The following is a 20,715-nucleotide window of genomic DNA, read 5'->3' on the forward strand; positions in this document are numbered from 1 at the left end:
GATGTAAAAATACTTTGTCTATAAATAGTCTGTAAATATAACTTGCTCATTATCCTTATTATTGCAGCAGGGCTCTACCTGGCTTCTCCTCATGTGTTAAGACAGGCTGGAGCTCCAGGATGCACAGGGATAGGTTTTTTTTAAGTCTAGGCGAGATGCACCGGCACACTTAATATAGATGCTTTTAAAAACAGTAAGACTTGTACCAAATCCATCGAGACCTGATTTCACAATAAGACTTGTCACCACTCCTCCCATCTCATCATCGATGTTTGAGCTACATTAGGATGTGAGTGGCTCTATGCAGCAGAGAGTCGTAGTGCAGATGGCTCCTCTCTATCTCCTCTTTCAGTCACAAAACCCAAGCAAACAGCACAGAGCTGAAAAACTTTGTCTGTGTTTGCACTTAATTATTAGTGCAAGTTGCTTTGTGACTCAAACTGAAGACTGAGAGTGGGAGAAAATTGATGCACAATTGATGCACAGTTTCTCATCCTATTAGCAGCTGCAATCCATTCTCAGTGAATCCCATCCTGTGAGGCTGCAGACCATTCCTCTCACATCACATCAAACAGACGTTAAATCATGAGTCAAAATGTGACTGAATCCATAGATCATCCAATTTTGGAAACCATCAGCGATTGTCTGATAAAGATATAAGTGTCTGAGTGAACTTTTCAGGCTTTTCATGTAGCGGGCTGTTAGCAATGAAGGACTTCAAGGTAATACTTCCTTTTGTTTTGTTGCTTTTTTTGCAGTTTGACTGGCAACATAAAAAAAGACTTGTGCAGGTGTTGAGAAAAGACATTTATGAGTTGCTTGGAGACTGCAGCAGTTTGGAGACATTTTTTAAAGTTAAGTCATCATCAGATAATAATGGGATATTGGATTGCATTAGAGTGGATGTGTGCCCCTGTTTTTGCTTTCCATACAGGCTGTTTTTTGGTGGAACAATGCCTTTTGATCCACGAGTGCATAACACCATAAATTGGAAACAGCATGCTTCTGATACCAAAATCAAGAGCCTACAGATTATGTATTTTTACATAGAACCTACAAATAAAGAGATAATTACGGAAGAGGATAAGGGCAACTGAAAAAAATAAATTGAGAGGGCAGATGAGCAAAAACACTTTTTTATTTTTTTTATTTTCTAATTCTGAGATTAAAGTAAGACTTATGAGTTCAATTCTGAATAAAAAAAATAAAGAACATTCAATTTAATAATTAACGCCCTCCCTCCAAAATGTTGACTTTTTTTCTCTGATTTCTGACTTTAATCTCAGAATTTATGCAAAAAATAAAACACTCATTTTTTTTCCACTTCCAGCCTTCAATTATTATTATTATTTTTTTTTAATTGCCCTTATTTTTTTCGGTAGTTAATAGATTACCAAATCCAAAACAATTGTATCAGTGTTACTAGCTTCTCGAGGGAATTATGTTTGTTTTCTTTGATTAGCTGTCTTGGAATCCTGAAAACAGTCAATAAATCAAGTGCTCTCACAAACATGTAATCAAAAATCACTATCTCCTGCAGTCTCCAGCCTTTAATCATCCTGAATGATTCACTTCATGTGTGATAAAAAGTGACTTTGATCGACTGTTTTTCAAATCAAGCTAACTCTTGCGATTCTCTACAGTGTCACCCACACCGTCTTCGCCAACACACATCTAAAAAAAAAAAAAAAAAAAGGCGCCCCCAGAGTCTTAATTGCAGAGTCTCACAGTTTGAAGCCAGACCGGAGCGCTAAAGTTCAGATGGTTTTCATTGATATTTGCGGGATGTGCTGCAGCGCTGCAGGATGAAAGTCTTTACCAATGGGGTGACATTCCAATTTCTCTTGGGTGCAGACTATTTTCAGATCTGCAATCTGCTTTCTGCTCAAAATTGGCTGTTTGCAGACCCATGGAAAAGCAGACAAGTCTGAATAATTATGATCACCTGGGCTTGAAATTAACACCAGCTTGTCAGAATATTTGGCAGTGGCAGGTAACGCAAATCCATCTGCAGCTTTGTTGACGTTTTTGGAATCTGTGTCCTTTAAAAACATAAATCCTTGCAGGTTGCGAGTGTGCACTTTAATAACTTTTCTCAACTTTTTGGCTTGGAATGCATATTTTCACATCCAGCACAACCAACCTTATTGTTCATTAATGATGCATGTTTAAAAAAAGGTATGAAAAGAACAGAAGTGGTCTTTCTGCAAGTGGCATGTTAAAAAAAGCGTGAGAATGACAATGCTGTAAACATATCCTTCAGTGAATGTCTGCTGTGATATATTTGGCATATTTACTGGAATACTGTGGAAAAATACACAGATGTATTTCACAGTCAGTAATCAACACTTAGCTGCTCTATGTTAACAGGGTCCTTACAAACATACTGGAAGCACATGAGAAGCATGAAGCGCCTGCTGCTGAGCTCTACACTTGTTAATCAAGTTGACGTCTTCACATAACAGAACATCCCAGAAGCAGCGCCGCACACTCAGGAGTGCTCCAACTTCAGCTTATGTATTCTTGTGCACGCTGAGTGCAGAGCAGCAAGGTCAAAGTAGACAGTTAAAGCCCTCCTCGGCCTCTGGGCAGTGATAATGACTTGTTGTACGGATGAATAATAACGGTGATTTGTAAAGCACCATTGTTAATATGTCGGCTTTTCTTTTAGTGTTCTGTTCCGCTCTTGATGGAGCTGTCCTGAGACTTCAATTCAGTGCGTTCTTTTGTGAAAGTTATGGAAGTATATACAGATGAACAAAACACAAAAGCACTATAACTCATCAGCTTTAACAGGTCTTTCTCACACCGGGTGCGTACTAACTGCATGACAGCTGCGGTGCTAGACAGCTATGCTTTCACACCAGGTGAGTTACAGCTGTCTGCCCAGTCTGTCTTGATAAGTTTGATCAAAATAAGGCCATAAACTATCTGTTATTCAAATTTCTTGGCTCAATATATGCCATAGAGATTGATTCTGAACAGAAAAGGGAGAAGTGGTGTGTACATCAAAATTAATAGATTTGAGTGACGCGCATATTCTTCATTTAACAGGCTGTTTGACCGAAAAAGGGTCAATTTTGGGGGTTACACTTTTAGAAAGCTAGCTTATCTATATAAAAATGGGTCCATAACTTACATTCAAGCCGACGTAACAGAGAGAGCAATAGAGAAATAAGGACAAAAAGAGGGAGATAAAGAGAAAGAGAGCTTGCACTTGAAGAAACGTTTCTTGTAATCTGGTGTTATACAATTACTGCCCCGATGCTCTGGACCTCCTGGAGTTGTTTATTTAATGTACATTAATAGGTGTTTAGTGTAGTAGTACTAGTAGTAGTAGTACTAGTAGTAGTAGTAGTAGCAGTAGCAGTAGTAGTAGTAGTAGTAGTAGTAGTAGTAGTAGTAGTAGCAGTAGCAGTAGTAGTGTTATTATTTTTATAACTATTATTATTATTAGTAGTAGTAGTAGTAGTAGTAGTAGTAGCAGAAGTAGTAGTTGTATTAGTAGAAGTGTTATTATTATTTTAATAATAATAATAATACTAATAATAATAAGTATTATTATTAGTAGTAGTATATACTAGTACTAGTAGTTGTATTATTAATTTTATCATTGTAATCATTTTTATTATTATTATTATGAGTAGAATAAGTCGTAGTAGTAGAAGTTGTAGTGAAAGCAGTAGCAGTAGTGTCATTATTATCATTATTATTAATGTTATAATTATTATTATTATTATTATTATTATTATTATTATTGGTTGCAGTAGTGGTAGTAGTAGTAGTTTTAGCAGTATCATTATTATTTTTATATTAGTATTGTTATTATTATTAATAATAATACTAGTAAAAGTAGTGGTAGCATTAGTATTATTAATATATTTGTATTATTAATCTCATTATTAGTATTAGTAGTAGTAGTAGTTTTATCATTATTATTATTATTATTATTATTATTATTATTATTATATTTACATTTTTACATTTTCATGAAGCATTTATGATTTATCACTATGTTTTCTGTTTGTTTTTTTGTGTAATCCGGTGATGCCTTTAGGTGTTTTGGTGATTTGGGTGTTTTGGTCTTATCAGAAAAATGTCTTCTTTCTTTAAAAACAGGTGCTTGATTTACATTGAGAGGCCAAAACAACTGAAAAAATAATAATTTTATCAGTGTTCTTTATAGAAAATTTGACATCCCTTGATTAATGTCAGTGCTTTATTTACACCAAGAGGTCAAAACAACAGTATGCAGAGGGAGGGACAGAGCAGGAAACAGAACAGGAGAGAGAGATGGCCCTGAAACAAACATCGGCCGTGACCTGACACTTTTTAATCATCGACATGGCCTACCTACCATCTAGGTGATTCATGACTGTCTTTAGCAGGGACTCAAATAAAGAGCTTTGCAAGAGATATTGTTCACCAAATAGTGGCCTGGGACAACATTTCAGCATAAGAGCATTGAGTGAAAGTGACGCAAGTGAACATTTGGCCTAATTACAGGAAGGTGGTCATAGGGGAGGGGGATTCCAAAACTCTGGCCTCTTTGATTTGACTTGATGTTATTTTTATTTTACAATTGCTCTCCCTAGCCTCCCCTCAGCCCCTCTGGGTGAACAAGCATTTACTCAAAAGTCTAGTTTTCTACTTTTTCTTCAAACAGCTGAAACAGAAAGAGGAGACTGCCTTGAGCAAAAGCAACAAAGGTAGTTTGTCCAAAAGCTCGAATCAGCCCACAAACAGTACATGACCTTGTTCACGGTAGTTTATTCTTTGACATCTGATGGATATGCACGAATATAGAATGTGTTCAGAGTCAGAGAAAATCCCTGTTCTGTGTTTTTTTAAAACCCAGCTATTCTTCTTCCTGATCCTCTTCAGACATCAGTCATATTAAAACGTCCTTATCAGTATAACTCTCCCTTAAATGTAACTTCCTTTGCAAATAGGAAGTCGTGGGTTTAAGATGTTTATCAGATAGAATGTTTGTTGTGGCAGAGATTAAAATGTGCAGGTGCTTTCATAACACTGATAAGGTTTTCTTTAGAAGATACTCTGAAAAACAGTTTCTTGTTTTGTCTCTTGGGTTTTCTTCGGCTAATCAAGGTAAAGGAAAAGGCCAATACAGATGAAAATATTAAAGCCTCTGGTGACAGTGACACAAATAAACTAAAACTTTCTAACCATGATTATTATGGTCGAATGTACATATTGTTAAATACTGAAACATATTGGAGCTGAACTTTTAAGCATTTTTTTTAAATATTTCAAGTTAAGTATTAAGATGTTCTGATACTTGGTGTACTACTCATGTGGTAACCTTTCTGTGTGATTTCACACTAGTCTTTGTCAAAACAAAATGCTCACTCAATCACATCCGGACCACTTCCTGTATTTGGTACATTCCTTTTCAGGGAGAATCTGCCGTTTGTACATTTGTTTTAGGACTGGTAAAAATGTTCGCTCACTTGTAAGATTGTCTCACCGCTTGTAAAACTGTTTCTGATTTTATACATTTGTTTTCTTAAACGCAAATTTGTTTTGGCCTTGGTAAATGTTTTGCTAATATAATTTACTTTTATAGAATGTCATTTATTTTTTCCAAAATGTAGATTTGTCTCAATTCTTTTAAAAGTGTTTCATTCTTTTAACATTTACATTGCATTTTCCACCATTCATCCCCCTGTGAAGATGACAGCTATTTTCTGACTGATGTGGATTTAGAGACAGTAGTAGTACCACATATGCCCCACTGTACTGACATCATAATAAACATACTTATGTGTTTGAGTGTCTTCTGTCATATGTACCAACCTTGATGGCATTGGTAGAAATTTGGATCTCGTGCAGCTTCCTCATCGTTCCGTCACGGTCAATGAAGTAGGATGAGGCCAGCTGATGAAGAGCTTCCACATTCTGAGTAGCGTTGACAAGCTTCCTGTCCAGCTTGTTTTTGGCCAGGTACATCGTCAGTGCTTCCTCTCCTACAGGTAACACAAGAGCATGAGATAGGATTAGGATTACACAAGCTTGATGCCTTGGAAGAATTTGGGGGAAAAGTGAAATCAAAGTGTTGATGACAATTTAATAATCTTAATTTAAGGTGCACTTTATGAATAATGTGAGTGTGCTTTGGGGATAATTTGTTGGGAAATGTCCAACCCAGCCATATCTCCATTGTCAGTTGAGCTCTCAAAAAAGGGATAAGTCAGAGGTCTAAATACCAAGGCAAGCAGTTTCTGCTTGTGAAACCAGATGCCCCAGTTTTCCAAGAACACGTTCTGTATTTCCTGCTTTATCCCCAGCTGGCATCATCCCCAGAATTGTCCTCGGATTTACCCCTATTGGGATAGCATTATTTTCATGAGAGGTCTGCTGATATAGAATTCTTCCCTCCCCAAAAACCACAGGAATTTTATCCGGTGCAGAACAAATATATCACGTCCGGTATCTCCCTTTTCCCCTGGTACCTCTGGAAGGGAAAAGAAAAATTGAATACAAACACTTAGATATGAAACAACCGTTCAGATTTCAGGGGTTTAATTAGTGCAGGGGACATTAGAAAAATAGGGCTAAGTACAGGAGCTGCTGCAGCTTCTTATTAGCATGCTGATCCTCTTGAGGAAGATTGTACCTGGATATCTGTACTGTGGTGTTGCTTTTCAGGTTCCACGATAACCAGAATTCCACTGATATTTCTCTGGATGTCAGAGTATATTCACTCATGTTCATAGTTAAATGAAGTTACGGGCCCATCTGACCCTAATGCTGCCTCGAGAGGGGCTAAGCTATTTTCTACCTTACCTTTCTCATTTTCGACACAGGTAGAGTTCAGTTTGGTTTCCTTTATTTAATCTTATCAAGCTTTAAACCTCAGAGGGATCCCTTACACTAAGTCTGTCTACATCACAATAAGCTGACAGCTATTATAGGGGGTGAAATGTTTCTGTATGGATGTCTTCAAGCTGTGACTCTTGTTTTTTTGTAAGTTAGGGGTAGATTGCAGCATTTACATCGGAGTTGCAAAGCACGTCCCACTTCATGGCCAAAAATTCACGTTGGAAGGCTACCCATAGCCATGCTGAAAGAGGATTGAACACTCCCTGAGAACATTTCCATCATTAATGGTCTCTCCTAGCTTTCCACCATCTTTTAAGTTGGTAAGGATGTACACCAAAAGATAAATTGGACCATGTGTAATCCCTTTAAATGGACAACAATACACTATTAAGGGCAAATTTGTTTAAATGGCCAACTTCCTGTTTACTATAGAGTGTGCCTCCAAACTTTGAGTAAAAAATACAGCATTTCCATATAGATGTCTTCAGGTTGACACTCTAATCATTGACGGTAAGTTTGGGAGAGCTTGCAGTATGAACAAAGGAGTTCCAAACCCCTTCCAGCTTCATGGTCAAACACGCCACTTTGAAGGCTTGCAATAGCCATGCTGTTTGAGGACTGTACACTAGCTGAGAAACCTTTCATCATACAAGGTCTCTTCTAGCTTCCCACCAAATTTGAGGGTGGATATAATGTACGCCCAAAGAGAAATCTTATCAAGTATGATACCTTGAAGTAGATGAAAATACACTATTTTTTGAATATTTAGTTCAAAAGGAAGGACTAATTGTTTGGTTCATTAGCTCCAAGCTATGAGAGAATAATACAATCCCTGATACACCTTTTATTATTTAATGTCTCTTCTAGCTTCCCACACAATTTGAGGTGGATAAGATGAACGCCCAAAGAGAAATTGATCAAGTACGATACCTAGAAATAGACAAAAAAATACTATTTCTGAATATTTAGTTCAACATGAAAGACTTATTGTTTGGTTCACTTGCTCCAAGCTACGAGAGAATAACACACTCTCTGATACAATTTTTATCATTTAACGTCTTTTCTAGCTTCCCACTAAATTTGAAGTGGACAGGATAAATCCCCAAAGAGAAGTTCGATCAATTATGATACCTTGAAGTTGACAAAAATGCACTATTTTTGAGTATTTAGTTCAAAAGGAAGGACTTATTGTTTGGTTCGCTATCTCCAAGCTATGAGAGGATAATACACTTCCTGATACACTTTTCATCATTTAATGTCTCTTCTAGCTTCCCACCAAATTTGAAGTGGACAAGATGCACGACTTGAAGTTTGATCAAGTATAACCCCTTGAAATGGACAAAAATACATTATTATCGACTCTCTAATTCAACATGGCTTACTTCCTGTTTAGTTAAAGGGTTAGGGTTCTCTGAAACGTCTTTGTACATCTCAATATGATACATTACTCTGACAAATCCCATGTTGTATATCTGAGTGAAACCAAGAGATGGAGGCTTTAACTTCATATATTGCTAAAGGGCATCAATAGGCTCATTTGCCACACTCATTCTTAAGACCCAAATCGGATCATAGCAGATCTTATCTTATCTTGGGAATTTACTGGGTGTCTTAGTCACATAACTATTTGCCAGGATTAACTATTTCCCACAATTCAGCCAAACCATTCTGCAGAGACATTATTGTTGATGTTGTTGGCTTTGACTCATAAATCATTCTAATGTGGACCTATAATCCCTCTAATTTGCTGAAGTAAAGAGGTAGATTTCCTACCTTAAATGAGATGTGAACTTGAATCTCTCCCACTGTTATGAGGTCAAAACTGCTCTGAATATAAAACTGATAATGCCTACAAAAAACAGCATGCCTCTAATCTATCCCCCTAAATGCAGCCTTATGAATAAATGAAAACCAACGAAGGCCTCAACCTCACTGAATATGCGCTCAGTACTGTATGTACAGTACATCAAGTTTAAATGTCCACAGGAAAAATGTGGGGGATTTTATTTAAACGACACCACTGACCTTTCAGTCAGTGTCTGAATACCACAAAAGAGAGGAATGTGAGCGCTCCGAGCAGTAACAGGGCCAAATATTTACAGAGTACCAGACAATCTCTCTGATTTGCATCTCATATGTTTGTTTGTTGACACACTATAACGGGTTGAGCTGCTTCTCCTTCAATACACATCATATTTCCCCATCTCTCGTTCCTACAAGCAGAAACAGACACATAGAAAGCAAACAAGCAGACAGCAATTCTCATTCCGCGAGCTCACAAAAACCTCGCCTTTCGAAGATTATTGCTCAAAAGGCAAACCATATGCCGGGAACTTGTTCAAGAGCATGTCACATATGTTCAGGTTTCCCAGTGATGTGAATGGTTATTTGGCTCCTGGTGATGCGTCGCAAGTTGGTCACTTAACTTGTGGTGACCGTGACCAGGGGTGGGTAGCAGTCAGGGCCAATGTCTCATGCCTGGTTAGAGAACAAGCACTGAACGGGCGAAGGCCTCCATTCTGTGACGCTGCCATGCTCTTGCTCCCTCAGGGGATAGTAAAGTTACTTACACACACTTGACTTACACTACTGCACAAGAATAATGGTCCCACATTAAGCCGCTGATCTGCCCTTTTTTTTATCTCTATTGCAACTTAGTGTGGCATAAAGGAAGTCTTCTGTGCATAAATATTTTGTGGTTATTGCTGCTGGTCAGGCAAAATCATTACCTCGGAGGCTTTAAAAAATTCATCTGTGTGCACCTTCCTGTAAGTAATACATTGTGTTACATTATTACAAGGCACCACACTGGCACGCTGCCAGAATTAATCAGCTCATGCAGAGCTTATGTGTTTACAGCTGAGAGGTATTTAAAAACAATGTACTGTTTCACCTCAAAATCACCAAGGGTTTGCGTGCTAGTGTGCAAAGGCATCTACTGCATAAAGCATGTATTTTTTCAATTTTTGCCCGTGTGTGTGCATGCATATGGATGTCGATGAGGGTTATGAGTGCAAGTGGTGTTTTAAAGCAATGGCATGGCTGGGAGTGCTCCATTTGGTGGTAATGCTACAAATGTGTGTCATTTCATGGAGAACATTAAACTACTGCTTTGTGCTGTGCAGAGGACAGATGCTAATGGATGTAATTGTTTAGTTTTTTCCTTTTTTTTCAAATGACTTTCAAAAACCATTAAGGCTCAGGCATGGCCTCCGAGGGGGTCATGGAGGTCTAGACGGTGGTCATTTTTTGAAACAAGAAAGCAAAAATTGGTACCAATCATTGTATAAAGCATTAGATGGCTTTTACTTTGAAGAGAGTAATAAAGGCAAGCCACTAAGCCACCCTACTCTGCCTCTTATTGGGTTTGGCTTAGGGGGTGCGGTTGATGAATGACTCATGAGGAATAATGGCTGATTAAGGTGGGTAGAAAGAGGTAGGAAGAAGTAATACGCTGGCACATGCCATGGGTACAAACACTTGTCTTATATCAATCAAGAAATTGCCCAATTGACAAGTCAAAGGTAATATGCACTTTGTGTCAAATGGAATGAAAATACCACTGAAGTACTTTGTGTTCGAGCTACCAATACAGTTGCAGCAAATCAGACAGATGTCGGCAGGAGACCACATCAGAGCACTGTTTTTCAGTGTGTAAATCACCACAGAACTGTGGATTAAACTAGATCGAAGGAGTTAACAATAGCAACTGACTGTAGGTCAGCCAACACTATGGATGACTGGGGTCTAAGGGGAGTCCTCAGGTTGGCATGTTGTGACCAGTCAAATGCCTTACTGCCATTGGCAACAATTTCACCAATACAGGACCTCTATGAAACAGAGAAAGCAACCAAACTGGAACTCTTCAGAAGTGCAAATGTTCCATTAACATGGGAACATTGGACGTCAGTAAGTAAAATAAAATAAAGTGTATGCATTTCACAGGATAAACACTGAAGCTGTGTCCTACCTTTAAGTCATGGTTTCAGAACACACTGGTGTAACAGTGCAATTTTTAATTGAATAATAAAATGTCCTCTTTTTTAAATTAATTTGACTCCCAAATACAGACACCAGTGGGAACTGCTTTACATTGTTAATATGGACTTTATAACTGCTTTGAAATGCAATGTAATGGAAATGTACATAGGATTACTTTCGATTAACTATTAGAAATATGCGATTAATCATTAATTAGAAAAAAATATAATTTGACGGCCCCTCTTTTAAGGCTTAAATGATGACTCCTCAGCAAAATCCATTTATCAATGGTTCATGCTGAGTGAGAAAAGGCTTCCCCCTTATGCAAACTTAGCTCAATATACTGTCTAAATGACAAAATTAAAGGTATTAATGCGTATAGAGTAGAGCATAAAATATCATGTTATGCTGACAATATTCTCTTATATTTAAGAGATCCTGAAGGATTAACAGGAGAAGAGAATTCTTGGAATACATAATACTTAACATACCCACAATATATTCAAGTAAGAACATGAATAAATTGAAGTGGTTTTACACTCAGCTATAACTACAAGTTGGTGTCAAAGAAATTCTGAAATGTGGCTGAGGCTTTCAGGCAGCCTCACTCTTACAGTTCAATTATGCCCTGTAGTTTTTATGTTGGCAGCAGAACAATAAGGCCTACAACAAAAAGGAAAAAAAAGTTTCAAGTATGATGTGGCAAAGGTTGTTCTGTGAGGTTTTTGTGTGAGTAGTCTTCTGCTCACCGCCCAGGGCACAGCCGGCGCTCTGCATATGAACTCTAGCCTCAGGCTTCAGTGACCACGAGTCATTTCGATAAAGTACTTCTTCCTCTCGGGTGCTGAGCGCATAAGACTGTTGCACTGCAAAGGTCTCTAATCCGGTCATATAGGTTGAGTATTCGCTAGAGAGTAGGAGGGAAAATCTTTAGTGCTGAGATGTAGTCACTCCCAAATGAGAAGTGCTATTCTGAAAGTTGTTGATGTAAAAACACAAAGACATTGCTCTGGGGGTATGCAGTCTGACTTTTGTTGATCTTGCATAACATGAGCTTTAGTATGAGCAAAATTAAGGCTTATATTGAGTTTGTATTTTCTTACTTGGTGACTCTTTTCTTCTTGAGCTCTATGTATTAACATTCACCCTTCTTGCATAGGTTTCCCTTCAGGGAGAGTTAAGGTGGATCTTGTTTTCTTTTAAAGACACTTTGCCGAATTTACATAAAAATCGAGTCAGTGATTTTAATTCCATACAATTTGCCTTTCACATTCTTCTGAATGTCTCTGTCAACATAACTGACGTCCAGCTCTTTGTGCAAAAACAATCACAATTCACAACGAAACAGCAGTTATCTAACTCAAAGTGAAACTGTTTTTAAGCATGTGAAAAGCAGCAGTCACAGATGTGGTTAACTATGTCCCACAAAGATTTGGCTGAATGCAAATCTGTCCTTCATAACGTTACTGATTGCAACATCTCCCAAGCATTTCCATACAACCTTGCCGGTGCTGTACTTCTGTAGCCCTGGACACAAAGAGAGGTTCCGATTGTACTGTAAATAAACACACACCAAACCTACAGTGTTGTTCTCTGCGGCTGCAGGCAAACAAAAGATGTTAAGCATCTGTGTCAACACGTTTTGATGTGTTTTCCAGTTTCCGGGCCTCAGAACTCTGTTAAAGTCTGGCGCACCGACTCACAGCGGTGGTGTCTTTTGTTGGGGGAAGTCTGAGATGTGTTTGTTCTGCCTAAACTTCAAGTCTCCCACGCGCAGTGTGCACCAAGGATGCAGTCAGGTCATATGCTTGCACTTCAAAATACACATGCCTTGATGCCTCTTTAAAGCAGCTGCATAAACTCAGCTTCAGGTTGTGTGCGGTAGTTAAAATGTTCCGACAGCAAAGAGGAAGCATGTAATTGATACTTGTTTCTCCAAACATCGTATTTGCAGATGCTGTCAGTCGGTCGTATTAGCATAGAAAGTAACTGACAATCCCCCTCTGTTAAATCAGAGTTAGAATGAAGCTCACCTACATTACTGCAGTGTGTTTTTCCACACGTTCATAAAGCACACAAACTATAATTAACATGGCTGTCTTTCTGGTGTCAGTAAGAGCTAAACTTTACAATTACCCATTTTAACTCTATTGTTTGTGACCTTCTGAGATGTGCCGACAGTGACAGTATAGGGGAGTCCTTGTCCCACTGCAACCTTGGCCAGTACCTCTCCACAGGAATTAGAAAATTAGCATAAAAGCTCAAATAAAGAAACCCTTTTTATTAAGTCAAGAGTGGCTCCATAAATCCAGACTTACCAAACAAAAGGTACTGTCACAGTTTTTTGTTCTGTTTTTATTCAACTGGGTGCTGGCGCCCGTTGCTTCCCGGCGCCATTGTTTTTTAAACAAAAAGAAGCCAAGGGACTATAAAAATGAAAAAACGTATTGGTAAAAGTCTTATTTGTAGAATATATGAGTAGTAGTGATTAAATGGGAGCTCAAGTTTTACTAATTTGATAAGAAAAAGGGATATTTAGTGACTTTAAAGGGTTAAATGAGAGTGACCTCACCTGAAAAAACAGCACTGTTTAGATGCCCACTCAGTGCTAAACCCTAACTTGACCATGTTCTCTTTCCTTCCCCTCACCAAATATTTTAAGTTGCTTTAATTCAAACATCCCCTTAATGTGCCTCTTGGCGATTTATTGGTTTTGTTTAAATTTAATGCAGCTCATCATTACTTGTATCCTCGAGGCCAAACAAATGTGTTGGCTGCATTTCCTTCATCTGAAAACAACTTGCAGTGCTGTATTCTAAATTATTTAAATCATGCATGGCTTACATAAGTGTTTGCTGTGTGTTCACAGTCATCTTCTTCTCTGTATTTCGCACTGAAGTTGAGTTGCAACCATCAGATGTTGAACATCAGAGTACAGTGACACCAGCACCAGGACTAAGACGAGGACTATCACCTGCATGATTCTGCCTGTTTGCTGTACGTCCTCAAAAAGTTTGCTCTTCATGTACATCAACTGCCAAAGTTACTAGGCCTTTATTTGAATCAGTCTTGTATTAGAGGATGGATTTTCTAATTTCCTCTGTGTGATATGTATAACTTCTCAAGTTTTGATCCTCTTAAGTCACTGCCAAATGCTATAAGTAACTCAACACAGCTTGGATTCAAAGTGAGAGTGCTGTGTTATTTTCAACAGACAAAATGTAATTAAAAATGTGACGGGTTGAAATGTATTTATGTGGCATTTTTTGTAGCTACTGCCATCTTTTGGCACTCGTAAGTCACTACAAAAAATAGTTACGCATAAAATAAAACACCGGCACATGACATGGTTCCAATCATCAAATTACCAGAACGATACTGATGGAAAAGTAAAGTTTGCTTGATTGGCAATCCAGTGAACATAAACAATGGGGGGGGGGGGCTAGCCTTTATTTGGGACTAGCCTTTTTTTGTTTGTCTTCTCCACGGCATGAGCCATGAATGGAGGAAGCTTTTATCTGACTACAAGCTTATATTTAAGAATATAAATGTATCGTGTGCCTTTGGCCTAGTGGTCTAAGCGCACACCGAATCTAGGGCGGCTATAGTCCTCATCGAGGCAGTCGCGGGTTCAACTCCCTTCCTCGACCATTTGCTGGAGGTCTTCCCCCACTCTGTGCTCCCCTTATTTCCTGTCTCTGTTCAGATGTCCTATCAGTTAAAGGCGAAAATGCCCCAAAAATATATTTTTTTAGGAAAAAAAAATATATATATACACATGCATGTACAAAAAAATAAATAAGGGCTAGCTGTGGTTAAAGACTAATATCCAAAACACTTTCTTGAAATGCTTTTTGGAAGGTATACATATATCGTTTGACCATCAAAATTGTGATGTTCACATGCACAATAGATCTGTCAAAGGACATGCAATGTAAGTCATGTGATCTGAAACACATCATACTATCACCAGTTCTTGTTTTTCATAATTAATCTTCAATACACTTCTATCTAAAGTAACTTTAAAACAGCTCACCTGAACACACTGAGGAAGGTGGCTTTGATTTTACTATTTCACTCTTAAACCTATGCATTCAAGTACAGAGTCTTGAATTTTCAGAGTGTGTTTGCTAGGTTGGTTGCATTTCAGGTATGTGCGCCTTCAAGAAGTCAATAATGAAGAAAATGAGCTCCCTTTCATTTTCTTCCTTTCCCAACCTGAAGTGCCTTAAAGACAAAAATAACCTCCTATCTGACATAACAATGGTTTAGTGATGATACATTATAACCATTTTATTCAGTTCAGAGGAGGAGGCTTCTAATGGAGCTCTTTGGACTCGGCCACTCATCTCTTCATGCCTGCAAGAAGGAGAATTCACTTCTCTCCTCTCTCAGGTGTATCATGACTCTTGAGACCAGAAAATGACGGTAGCTAAAGAGAGAATTAGCCTCTTCTTCGCACTTTATCACTATAGTCTAGTGTGCACATTTATTGGTTCATATAACAGTGTCTGTAATGGGCAATCTCAAGATTGAGATAAGAAGGTACTGACCCATAACTTCAAACAAAATGGCCTCAAGGTTAAAGATAATAAGGTGATAACTCAGACATGGAGAAGAGCAGACGGGATTGAAAAACAGAGGCAATGAAAGGCACCAAATGTAAAAAATAAAAAGGAAAATTAAATGGTATTGTAACGCGATAAGATTAGGAAGGATACTGTGGTAGAAATTGATACTGTGAGCTGTTCTCCAATTTAAACCACACGATGCATTGGTGGCAGTAATCTTCCAAGCTTAGCCACACTTAATTACATTCAACCCTCATATTATATTTCAGCCCAATATTGTATTTCCAATTTCCAAAATGAAAGTCCCAGCATGAACTATCATGCAGAATGGTGTGTGTGATATTGCAGCTCTAACCCTTCACACCTGATATCCCTCCTGCACAGTTTGGCTAAATTATTAAAGCCCAGTGTTTGACATTAAGTGGACTGCAATATCCTGGAATAAAAAAAGTCTGCTATTGGTTTTCTTTTTCAGCAAAGTTTTAGTTGAAGTCTCAAAAAGGACAAAAATGGGCATTGCCAACTTTCCTTTCTTTTTTTACTAAATGCAAAACATCTCAGAATAGTTTAGACCAGTGTTGACAACAGTTGCCCATAAAGAGTTAAAAAACTAAAACACAGACACCCTAATTAAACCAAATAAGGATATGTGAAGCTCTGTGATCCAAGCATGCCAATACTGTGTTATAATAATAAGAGCTACAACACGAGCAAAGTATCATGAATATTTCTCAAAGGCAATTTGATTGTGAGATTACAAAGCGACAAACCTCCTTTTACACAACTGCGTCTTCTTGGTAATGTTTCATGCATACCATTATACAATACAGGGTTTGGGAAAAAGGGTGAATTATCTCACTAATTATATCTTTGAAATGCAATTGGCAAAGTAATCATTGCTAGCTGCCGTCATGCGTCCCTCAGAGCTTGAGATAAGATAAGGGAACTGAGGGAGAAGCCGTTTATATTTAGACTTGGACAGCAGGGGTGCTTAACTTTTATTTTGGGAGGCAAGTCCAAAATCCTTCCATTTATTCCTCTTTTTGTAGATCAATCTTTGCAATAGATAATTAAATATGATGTTACAGATGTTCAGTGTTTGTCTGGATTGGTAACAGCGGGCGTTGGGCGAACATAAAAAAAGAATATGTCTGCGATGGAAATAGCATTTCTATAAGCGCTTGTTCCAGGAAGTGCTTAACATGCTAAGTGATCTGTTCTCTATCACACAGTGTCTGTAGATAAATCTGAGCAATACATATGATAATCATCCTCCCACATTTACCTGAAATGTCCATGAGCTTCATAAGTACTTATGAAGACAATTATCTTACAGTTAAATTTGGCATGTACGTTAAAATGCAATTACCATATGTATGACTGTAATGGTGTTGGGTGTGTGTGTGTGTGTGCGTGAATGAAATTAAAGCGGTGTTGTTAGATCTTTGAGCGTATAGGCAGATGATTCTGAAGATGAATGCATTTCAAATCAGCATGTTGTAGTCAAATTCACTCTGTTTACCAAGTGAATAAGAAGACTGGGATCTGAGAGGCAAAACTAGTAATCACATCATGTTTGTGTTTGCAAGGACTGTTGCTTGAGGCTGTTTACAAGGCAGTGAGAAAATATGTAGCTGGGGGTCAACACACATTGTGTCAACACAAAGTTAATGCTTGTTGGTGTTTGGGTTCAAAGACCCTCATTATTCCTGCAGGCAAGCCGGGTTTTTGTTTGTATGTTTGTTTGTGAGGTTCGTTACGGTCAGTGTTTGAAATGCTTACTAGCTAAAACATGCTAACCATGCACTCATGACATTTCAAGAAATTTCAGGTGCTTAGCAACTAAAATTTTCATTAGTTGACTGTTCATAATGTGAAGTCTTCCCTGATGAACTTTGGTGTCATGTGGGGTGTCTAAGTTGGCTGGATTTGACGTCAAACAGACACAGCAGTGGTAACGGTGTATGGTTTTACAATCTAACCAAAGACGGCCAATCCTTTGATTTTACTCTGGCACATGTGTTTGTTCTTATATTCACTGCCGTGTTATTTTTAATGATTGCAATAAAGTTTATTGAAAAAGAGATGGCAGAAAAAACAACAAAGTCGTACGCTTTGACAACAGTTATTATCTTTTTATCAGCCCTAAGATATATTGAACGTATCCACAGTGTCAACAAATTGGTGGATAAGAACACACTGGGGAGAAGAAGACAATATGGCTGCCTCACTACCTTTTGATGTCTTTCTTTCATCCTGATAGGTGCTGCTATTCTGGGTTCACACACTGGTGTCCTATCTAATAGATACAGTAGGCATTGCATCTTAATTGGGGGCGGGGTTCCACCAGGGGGGAAAACACTGCGAACGCACATATTTTAAACTCTGATGCTAATGTGAACAAGCTTTCATTTCCTAAATTGAGACAAACCTGTCACTTGACAAAGAATGAAACTTAAATAAACCAATCAGAACCATAGACTGTAAATAAAAATGGACAGCGTTGCTCTGCCTCTTCCCGTTGTACAGTTCTGAAGCCAAAAAATCCCTCTCCTGGGCGCAGCCATTGTGCAGCCGGTGCCTGTGAAGCCTTTGTAATAAGCTCCGCCCTACAGCGTAACGTCACAAGACGCTGTGTGCCCTTTGAAGTTTCGTTCTACGGCGGCTGTGAATCAAAGGAAACCCGGAAGTAAAACCCCGTTTTTAAACTCTAATAACTAACGAAAAATAAACTTTTCAGAAAAAAGAGGCCTTGAACACAAAACAGTCAAATACTAACTACATATAACCACAGCATACGGATGTGAGAAACATTCGTACGACGTGTATTTATTTTTTAAAGTTTGACTGCTCCCCCATTCAAATGAATGGGGGAGACAGATTTTTTGACCTATACTTCAGCCAGCCATCAGGGGGCAGTCACACTGCTGAAAGCCTCACCACCAGGGCCATATCCGGCACGCTTGATCAGAACAGGATTGGATTGTTGTTCATGTGTTACAAAAGACAACGAATGATCAAACTCACATAACATATGCTAATCAGCTGATAAGAGATCATTTCACATTTTCCAGAGATATAATAAATTACACATAACATACTTTCATTAATACTAACTATAACAGCATGTTTTAGTGAATTCCCTGCACACCTAACGATTATTATTAATGACGCCGTGCTATATCATGCAGGGATTTACACACAGAGCAGCCTCAAAATTTGTGGTATGCAGTTCACACTTAAGAACATTTGCCTTCTAACCATTAATCCAACATTTATAGTACCCCTGAAAAAATCATACACTGTTTGAATAAGGTTAACATAACATTAAATTTACCTAAGACATTAATATGTGTGGATTTCACAGGCAACCAAACTCAACATCCTGTTGGATGGCTTGGAGCCACAGTGTTCTCCTACTCAGCTCTGGGCTTTGGTTGGTAAATAGTACTTTATATTCAGATTTTGGAGTTTATTTATCGTGCAGAATAGCATGCAGCCGCTCTTTTGCATTGTGCCTAGTGGTTTGTTTTCCCCCTCAGTGCCATCTTGATGTGACGTTTCCTGGAATGTCAACTATTTAGAGTGCATACTTTCAAGGTTTGTGCATGCATAGAGCTGGAGTCATGGGCACTTGTCACCATTGGGAGAATTACATGAAAGAAGATTTCCGCCAACCAAGATACTCTTCTCCTGATGTCTTAATCAATGATTTTACAATAAGGTTCCAAAAGTAGCTTGACAAAGCAAATAGAGAGTGGTAGCGTGATAGAAAGTGATTCTGTACAGGGAGCATTATTTTCAGAGGATATTGGTGCACTGGGAAGCACCTCTCCTGAAATCTTAAGTAAAGGTTTCATATCAGAGAACCAAAATGACTGCCTTATACCTCTGCTATGGATTTATGCTACAAAAGCATTTTTTGACCAAGCAGCAAAACTACACAAACATCATCACCACCACCTGCTCATTCCCAGTGAATTTCACAGATTTCCTGCTGCATTCTCATGTAAAAAAGTAAAATATTTTCCTCTATATTTCACAGTTCTTTTAGTTATAATAACCCTAAATATGGCTATTGTTTGTGTGTTAGTATTTAGATGTGCAGCCCCTCCCCTCTCCCCTTTTGTATCCTGCCCCTGTGGGAGAGGAGCTGCAATATTTACATGGAGGCTTTGCCTGTCGGTGTCTGTGCCAGAGTAAACCAAGGTGCTGAAACAAAGAGAATCCTGGTGTCACAGCATCATTATTTCCAAGCGCAGCACAATGCAGAAGCCCACCGGTTACGCTCACATGAGCTCACCCTGACTTGACCCCGAAATTAAACTTGGGGGGGGGGGGGGGAAATGTGTCACTTCTTCTTAAATGTTCCTACGTGTGTTCATTGGGGATTAGGTATAAGTGGCTATGGAGGTAAGATAGTGCGACACATAGTGTAGTTTTGGGCTCCTCTTAGTGAAGTACACTCAAGATAAAAGAGATGTAATACCGCTTTAGAGTGAAGTGGTACTTCTGTTTGGTCAGTGTGGAGTTGACCTTTCCAAACCACTAAAGCTGGACCGACCAATCCACTTACCTGGAAGTAGTCTGTACCCTGTGTTTAAATATTGCTTTTATAAACAGTTGCAGTAGCTTCTCTTAAAGAACCATTGCCATAGCTACCATCTATTTGCAGACAAGCTTACAAATAAATACTTTCACTTTGAAAGAGATTTAAATCTCAGGGCCGTGTGGCCTGAGGCTAAATGTTAGCACACTGCTCATTCATTAAAGCTCTACTTGAGCTTTGCTTTATGGATGCGAACGCTGCTCTGGCACGGATATGTCTCATTAAAATGGTTTAGTAAGTCTACTTGTCTTTCACCATGGTCATTTAAAATGAGCCTAATCTTGCTTCAGAGGAAAGTCATTTGGTGTGTGAACATTTCTCCTGTCTGCTTTGTCCTGCCCTCTTGTGATGTAGCTGCAGTTTTGCTGTAGGGGAGTTTTTCAGCACCCTGGAGAACAACTTGACCCCAAACTGCTTCACTGAGCTGTTTTGACATTGTTGCAAACAGGCAGATGAATAATCCCGGGCACGGTGGTGTTGCAGTTTCAAAGTGTATCATGTGGAGAGTCATTGGAAAGGATGTGTATTTTTATCATGAATAGGGGCATACTGTACGCACTCATTTAGCTGTTTTCAGGGGCCTGACATTTGTTTGCTGCATGTATCAGGGATTAAGTTCAAACTTTAGATATTAATTCTTGGTATTTCTATTTCTGCATATTCCATCTGCTCTTTTTCTCAGTAGGGCAGGGAAAAATCTCAGATACATAC

General features: G+C 38.5%; 1 protein-coding gene across 1 annotated transcript in view; it reads right to left on the reverse strand.

Annotated features, from left to right (window-relative positions):
* Positions 1–20,715, reverse strand: part of brinp1 (bone morphogenetic protein/retinoic acid inducible neural-specific 1) — a 184,775-nt gene that overhangs the window by 65,507 nt on the left and 98,553 nt on the right. Inside the window, exon 5 of the mRNA XM_034709655.1 lies at positions 5,818–5,987. Within this exon, the coding sequence (XP_034565546.1) occupies positions 5,818–5,987 (170 nt within the window). The remainder of the gene's footprint in view (positions 1–5,817; positions 5,988–20,715) is intronic.

Source organism: Notolabrus celidotus, chromosome 19, assembly GCF_009762535.1.
Source record: "Notolabrus celidotus isolate fNotCel1 chromosome 19, fNotCel1.pri, whole genome shotgun sequence".
Taxonomy (NCBI): Eukaryota; Metazoa; Chordata; class Actinopteri; order Labriformes; family Labridae; genus Notolabrus; species Notolabrus celidotus.